At 43.0% G+C, this 7987-nt stretch overlaps 1 protein-coding gene across 2 annotated transcripts in view; it reads right to left on the bottom strand.

Annotated features, from left to right (window-relative positions):
- Nucleotides 1-4748: 4748 nt before the first annotated feature.
- LOC107104484 (kinesin-like protein KIF1C) overlaps nucleotides 4749-7987 on the bottom strand; it is a 39395-nt gene continuing 36156 nt past the window's right edge. For both annotated transcript variants that reach the window (XM_015404482.1, XM_015404483.1), the window contains exons 27-28: nucleotides 7625-7853; nucleotides 4749-6260 (exon numbers count right to left, since the gene is read on the bottom strand). In XM_015404482.1, the coding sequence (XP_015259968.1) occupies nucleotides 5473-6260; nucleotides 7625-7853 (1017 nt within the window). In that variant the 3' untranslated portion in view covers nucleotides 4749-5472. The remainder of the gene's footprint in view (nucleotides 6261-7624; nucleotides 7854-7987) is intronic.

Below are 7987 nucleotides of genomic sequence, written 5' to 3'. Positions count from 1 at the left end.
CTGCTGGTCACTCTGGTCCGCTCAACGTCGGACTTTTTTTTTTATTTAGCACTAACTCTGTAAACAGGCCAAACAGGGAGGCTTCAATGTATAATGTTATCGCCTCAAACGATTTCAAAATGTACTTTTGAAGAACAACAGCAGCAGAAAAGGGAATGTTTACCTTAACACTGTGAGCGCTGTCTGGAATCAAGCTGCGGCCGCTTGGAAGAATGCACAAGTCTGCTCTGATGCATGCTCGATAAAGAGGGCGGGGTGAGAACAACATTTCACCTGATCACGTGATTGGCTGTTTCCTCATCGCTGTGCGCATGCGCATCTTTCTACAGGCGACTCACCATTTTCAGGTTTGAGAGGAAAGAAACAACTTTGTAACAAAAGTTGTTTTTAAAATCTCCAATAAATCACTCAGAGGTCTGAAGCAGCAGCTGCAAACGGTTCATTCATCATTAAAGATATAAAACAAAGAATTATTATTTTCATTTAATTAAATCTATTCTTTATAGTTTTTCCAAAGTAATGTTATATGTTTCACAATCTTTAAACACAATGACAATAAAACATTTAATGCAATAAAAGAACAATTCTCTCTGACTTCAGCCTCATTCATGTTTTAAAATCTATAAATCCAACTTTTTATCTCTTTGGAAATATACATATAAACACAATGTTCTCAATATTTTCCTACATCATCATCGATTATTTTTTTCTTTCCTTTCCTTTCTTCTCTTTTTTTCTCTCCTTTTTACTTTTAGATTTTTAAAAAATGTAAAAGATTTGTTTGTATTTATAATTCAGCTGAAGAATATTTAAACATCACTTTAAGCTAGGGCGGAAACTAACCATTATTTTGCAAATTGATTAATCTGTAGATTATTATATTAATAATATGACAGCCAAAGGTAAACCAATATAACAACTCAAAATTCAGAAATAAACATTTGCGATATTCAAAAACAAACTAAATCAGTGACCAATATAGCCTCCTTTCTCCACCATGACNATTTAATTAAATCTATTCTTTATAGTTTTTCCAAAGTAATGTTATATGTTTTACTATCCTTAAACACAATGACAATAAAACATTTAATGCAATAAAAGAACAATTCTCTCTGACTTCAGCCTCATTCATGTTTTAAAATCTATAAATCCAACTTTTTATCTCTTTGGAAATATACATATAAACACAATGTTCTCAATATTTTCCTACATCATCATCGATTATTTTTTTCTTTCCTTTCCTTTCTTCTCTTTTTTTCTCTCCTTTTTACTTTTAGATTTTTAAAAAATGTAAAAGATTTGTTAGTATTTATAATTCAGCTGAAGAATATTTAAACATCACTTTGAACTAGGGCGGAAACTAACCATTATTTTGCAAATTGATTAATCTGTAGATTATTATATTAATAATATGACAGCCAAAGGTAAACCAATATAACAACTCAAAATTCAGAAATAAACATTTGCGATATTCAAAAACAAACTAAATCAGTGACCAATATAGCCTCCTTTCTCCACCATGACGCTCTAAAGCCTTCCATCCATAGATTCTGATCTGTTTGCAGACCAATTAATAATTCTTCTTCCCCTCTTTTTTACAATAAGTAAAGACATGGGCAACAAGAACTAATTGCCTATTTACTGCCCCACGCCTCCAAGCATTACATCAAATATGGCAAAATCAGGAAACAGTAAAGATTTCTCTGATCATTTAAAATATGATTGGATTTTCTCAGAAAGGGAAATTTTTAACACATTTAGTTTTTAACATGTGACTTCCATTTCAAAGTCTCCTCCATGAGTTCTCCTAAAAAATGAAATTCTGACAATTTCCAAACTTTAATGCCATTTAATTTCAAGGTTAATATTTTAAAAGCATTTTTGATTTGTAAGCAGACTAGACGTTTTAATGATTGCCTATTTTTAATAAACCATGATTGTAAAAGCATAATTTGTTGATCAACAGATTTTATTATTGATAATAATTTCCCATCTGACAGAAAGAAATTAGTATCATCTGCAAAGAGAACAAACCACAGTATCTGTGAGACATCGCAGAGGTCATTTATAGAAAATACGTTTTGGCACCAACCCCTAGCCCTGAGGGCCCCCACCTAGAATTATACTTCATTTAGAGTCATGATGACCCACATATTCAATGTATTGTCTAGTTTCTAAATATCTAGTGACCCGGTTTAGCTCTAAACCTCTAATTCCATAAGTTTGCTGTGATCAGGAGAATCAGAAGCTTTTTTCAAGTCAATAAAAACTTCAAATATATTTATTTTGTAGATTTGTCATTTCTATCATCTGTGATTTTTAATAGTGCTAAAGCTGTTGAGCGAGTACTTCTCAAACCATATTGATTTTATTTAACAAAAAATGTATTTCTATAAAAGGATCGATTTAAAAAAAAAAAACATTAATCCAACATTTTTAAAAAAAACTGAGAGAGCAAAGATATAGGCCTGTAATTGTTAAGACTGAGCTTATTACCAGCTTTAAAGTGATGGATAAACTTTTTATATATTCAGGAAATACACACTGTCATTGATTTCACCTAGGTAACAGGATTACAGCTCTTTATTTTCACCTTTCGAATTATCATTATGTGAGGGAATAGATTCGGACAGAATTAATCTCAACATTCTGATCATTAATCAAAAAGGATGTTTGACTACGAATTATTGTTGGTAATATCTGTAATCCAGCTCCCATGTCAGAGGATGAAGAGAGCACATCCAGTTAGTCACAGTCAGAGAAACAGGACTACACTGGAAAACAGGCCAAGCTCCATCTGATATCAGAGATCTGATTGTTCCTTATGTTCCTAACAGAGCACTTCGCTCTCAATCTGCAGGTTTACTAGTGGTTCCTAGAATTTCTAAAAGTAGAATGGGAGGCAGATCTTTTAGTTATCAGGCTCCTCTCCTGTGGAACCAACTACCAGTTTTAGTCCGTGAGGCAGACACCCTGTCTACTTTTAAGGCTAGGCTTAAAACTTTCCTTTTTGATAAAGCTTCTAGTTAGAGTGGCTCAGGTTATCCTGAGCTATCTCTATAGTTCTGCTGCTATAGGCTTAGACTGCTGGAGGACATAGGGACCCCTACTTCAACATTTTGATTCATTCCACTCTGCAGAATCTTTTATTTCTCTAATCTCTAACATGATCTTTCAGCTTCTCACAGTGGCTTCATCTGGTTGGCTCCTGTTGGCAGCTGTGCCAAACATATATCAGCTGTGCTGCTGCCATCAACACCTTTGTTTCTAGATGTTGGAGCTTGGCCTGTTTTCCTGTGTAGTCCTGTTTCTCTGACTGTGACTAACTGGATGTGCTCTCTTCATCCTCTGACATGGGAGCTGGCTCGGAGCTCGTCTGCCTGGCTGTGTGTTTCCTGGACGGGGCCGCCTTTTACAGCTGCTTTTTGTATCTATGCTTCTTTTTCTATGTCTGCTTCTGTCTCCTTGAACCCCAGTGGGCCTCAGCAGATGGCCGCTCACACTGAGCCTGGTTCTGCTGGAGGTTTCTTCCTGTTCAAAGGGAGTTTTTCCTCTCCACTGTCGCTACAAGCATGCTTAGTGTGAGGGATTGCTGAAGAGTCAATGAGTCGATGCAATCAGCTGGTTTTCCTTAGATAAATCATTCAATTGACTGAAGGATCTGCTGAACTGTAAAGTGCCTTGAGTTGACATGTCAGTTGCTGCTATATAAATAAACGGAATTGAACTAAATTGTTGTTGAGGATTGATCCATTTCAGCCACCGTAGTGCTGGTGAGACGACAGACAATGAAACAGGAGGCGGTTTGTTCTGATTCTTGACATTTTATTGCCATCATGGTGTCTGCAGACAGAGCCTGAGATTGGTTCCTGATACAACAACAACCCAAGACAGACAGGAAACACGGAGGAGCTGCAGCCCAACATCCTGAAGTCCTTCTGTGATGTCATCGATTCAAAGGATGTGATTGGTGCAAAGTTATGGTGAGGGGGGCGGGACTTTCACTGAGAGGAATTTAAAAAATGTTCTGGATTCAGGATCCCCTCCTCAGTCCCAAAACTCCCAAACAACAGAACCAAACAGAACAGATAGTAATAATCAGCTTTATAGGAAACAAACAAAAAAACAACAACTTATAATAAAAGTATGACCCTAAATGAATCCAGAAACTCACACACCTCCGTCACATCCACACACACAGGGGGGGGGGAGACGGCAGCAGCGGAGCTCCTTTAGCAGCATCCAAAACAACCAAACCTCAGTAAGGACACTTTTAGCTTCATAATCATCATAACAAGAGATGGGAGATGATGTCATCGCCCAATGGGAGAGGATGTGGGAGGGGCTAAAATATTCTGCACAAACAGCAAAGGAAGAAAAATATAACAGCCAATCAGGGGCTCAAACTGGAAAATAAAAAATAACCCAAAACAAAAACTATTTGAAAGCATGAAGACAGAGGAAACTACGTTTCCCATCAAACCCGGCGGTACGAGCGGATTTTAAGGATTGTCCTTGGATTGGTTGATTCCACGGCAGAAACCAGATGTTCTCTGGACCTTCCAGAACATCTGCTCGCTCCTATTGGTTAGTTCAACCTCCTCCTTAAAAAAAAAAACATTTCCTAAAGTCACCCAACAGTCTGATGCTCCCGCCGTCCTCCCCCAGAATGCTTTGCTCTGAGTGGACCCCTCCCTCACAGCTCAGTAACACATTTATCACACCTTCGCTGCCTTCTGTGTCTCACTCAAACAAACCCTACATTCACTGTATTCCTCCTTCCTTTATGCCTCCCGTCATTTTCGCTCTCATTTTCCCCATGATTGCTGGTGACATTGAACGCACCGTCAGCTCATTTTATCATCTCTGTTAAAATAAAAACAGATAAACTTCAGATATACACACAGTTCTTTAAACCCATCGAGCTCCACCAAACGTTTCCCCACGAGAAAACATCAAACACTCTTAATGGATGAGGTCACGCCCTGCGGGGACCAACAGGAGGCGCCACAGAGCGGATTCTTTGGTTTGTAGCCGTTGGCTATGCAGAGTTCAGGTGAAGCGGGAAATATCAGCCTCCGGGTCGAAACGTTCACTGTTCATTAATGAGAAGCAGAGTCGCTTTTTAAAAAGGATTAAAACTAAAACGATGATGATGTTAAAAACCTGTTTTCTGATTGGATGACAGCGTTAAGCTCCAATTAGTGCGGTTAAGCTCTCATTTTAAGGAGCGTTTTTTCTGTTGATGAATCATCTTGGCCTGCGGACTCTGCGGCAGCAGCTCATCAAACATCCGGGATGAAAACGTCTGAGAAGAAACTTGGAGGCTGAAGTCGAACACGCAGCAGGTCAGACGACGCGGCTCGCCGCTCCGCTTCCTTCTGAAAAAGTGCTGAAACACACACGCATACACACACTCACACACAGCATGAGGATCCCCCCGTGTCCAGCAGCCAATCAGAGGCCTCCGTGTCACATGACGTTCTCCTTGTTCTTCAGGTCCGGGGCGCTGAACTGCCGCCTCATCCTGGGCGGCGTGGTGAAGCCCCAACCAGCAGGCGGGGGCCCCACCCCCAGGAGCATGTCTGGGACCAGGGGGAGGGGCCCGGAGCGGGGCAGGCTGTGGTAGCTGGGGTGAGGCTGGAATGGTGCATTGTGGGTGTTGTAGTAGGGGTGGGGGTGGAACTGATGGTTCTGGCGCTGATTATAGTAGAAGCCTCCTTCTCTGTCTCTGCTCCCTCCACCCCTCCCTCCCCGGTCGCTGCCCCCACCGGGGGACACCCCCCTCCTTTGTCTGGGTCGCCCCTGGTGACCGCCGTTGCCCCCCCCGCCCTGCTGCGGGTCGCTGTTGTGGGAGGAGCTGTCCAGGGAGTTGCGGCGCTGACGCCTGTGGTAGTTTTGGTTGTTGCCCTGCTGGTTGTGGGGGAAGCCACCCTGGTTGCCTTGGCTACGTTGTTGCCAAGCGCGATGAGGGCTGGGTGTCCGCATGCGTGGCGGCGTGGCAGGGAAGGGGAGGGGCAGGAGGGGGGGAGGCGGTCCCTGAGGAGGGGGAAAGCCTCCCCCGTTTTCCTGCTCCACGCCTTCTTCGTCTCCTCCCCCCTCCCCCGCCAATCCGAGGGCCTGCAGGGCCTCGCTGGTGGGTCCCCATGACAACCGGTGGGCGGGGTTACTCTTGAAGGGAAACTTCAGTTTGCACTCCTGGGGAGGGATGAAGCGGCCGGTCCCAGGGAGGTGTAGGGGGACGGTGGGGCCGTTCTGACCTGCAGAGGGAGGAGAAGGAGGCTGAGACTCGTGTTGGATTCTACACGTATGTAGAGAAACGAAGCGCTGCGTGTTTCTGTCCCATTAAACCCTTTAAACATCAGCTTCAGGGAGGAAACCAAACCTCTAGTCTGACTTTAGTCTGAACTTTGACTAGGCCATTCCAGTCCCTGACCCCGCTCTGATCCCACCCATCCATTGGATCTTTATCTGGAGGTTCAGGCTTCCTTATCCCCTCAGCATGATTCCACCTCCACCGTGCTTCACTGTGGGGATGGTGAGTTCAGGATAAGGTTTTTATATTTAAAATATACCGTAAAGGTTTTGGTCTGGTTTGCTGCATCTACATGGTTTCAGAAAGTGTATCCAAACTAAATCTGGTCTCTCTTCTATACAGTCTAGATTTGTGGAGCTCATGGCTAACAGTAGACTCCTCCCACCTGAACGGTGGTTCTCTGGTAGCTGACGGCTAATTTGCTGATCATTTAGCGACTGGCTCGCTTAGGTGGTAAGCCCCCCGCCCTGCAAAGGGTAAGCCTGGTTTCATAGTCCAGCTGGGGGGAATGAGCTACCAATGGGGGTCCATACCCTTCGGGGAGTGGTGAGCTAGTGGTTAGGGGCACTGCGCTTGGAGTCAATACTGAGGTTCTGAGTTCAAGGTATTTAACCCCCACTCAATGGCAGCCCACTGCTCCCCAAGGGGAGGGGTTAAAGCAGAGATAATTTCATTGCTCTGTAATCATGACAGTGGAATGACAATAAAAAGCTGTCCATCTAGGTGGACGTCCATGTTCTGGTAGGTCTGAAGGTGCTCCATGTTCTCCATGTTCAGATGATGGATTGATCAGATTATTCTACACCCTAACGCCGCTTTAACCTGAACCTGAATTAGAAAATACTTTCATTAACTGAAATAAACTGAATTATAGGATGGAAAGTATTTATATTTGTTTTCCGTCTTTATCATAACGCATCAATTTGATGTCAAGTTTCTTTTTTTTCTTGTTGTACCACATAAAGCCAGCAGATGGCACTAGAGCAGTCGGTTCTGGGATTTTATTTCTATTTCTTTTTTTTCTGATCTTGTCTCTGATAAGTGAGTCTTATTACAAAAAATATGTTATTAAATAATGAAAATTATCTCTAAGGCCCTCAGATAGGATATGGATCAATGCTGACATCATACGCGTTATTACGCATATTTTAAAGTATCGCATCAAGCGGATGGAGGCAAAACTATTTAAAACAACTTTCAAAATATTCCAAAAGAACATTTTTAACCTCAATATTTCTAAGCTTGTTTGAGTTGTTATGTTATAAAACACCAGAGAAGCTAACTTAAAATCCCCCCCCATGGACCTACCTGGGTTCTGGCTCTGTCCTCTCAGTTTCTTGGTGATGTTCTGCTTCTGAAGGTTCTGGATCCGCTGCTGTTCTTGTTTCAGCCAGCGGAGGCGCCCTCTCCTGAAGGCTGGGTCCTCCTCCATGAGTCGCTGCACCCTGACCTCCGGAGGGTCGCTGCTCTCTTCCAGGCCGCTGCCTCCTCCCTCCCTCTGTGGGGACTCGCCCCCTTCCCCGTTCATGTCATCATCCTGAAAAAGAGACGCGTCAGAGAGGAGCTACGGGATGAGGGTCAGGGAGGAGCTACAGGATGAGGGTCAGAGAGGAGCTAAAGGATGAGGGTCAGGGAGGAGCTACAGGATGAGGGTCAGAGAGGAGCGGAGAC

The sequence above is a fragment of the Cyprinodon variegatus genome, unplaced genomic scaffold, assembly GCF_000732505.1.
Source record: "Cyprinodon variegatus isolate N-32 unplaced genomic scaffold, C_variegatus-1.0 Scaffold1761, whole genome shotgun sequence".
Taxonomy (NCBI): domain Eukaryota; kingdom Metazoa; phylum Chordata; class Actinopteri; order Cyprinodontiformes; family Cyprinodontidae; genus Cyprinodon; species Cyprinodon variegatus.
Note: the sequence above shows the minus strand (reverse complement) of the source record. Positions and strands in the feature narration are given on the sequence as shown.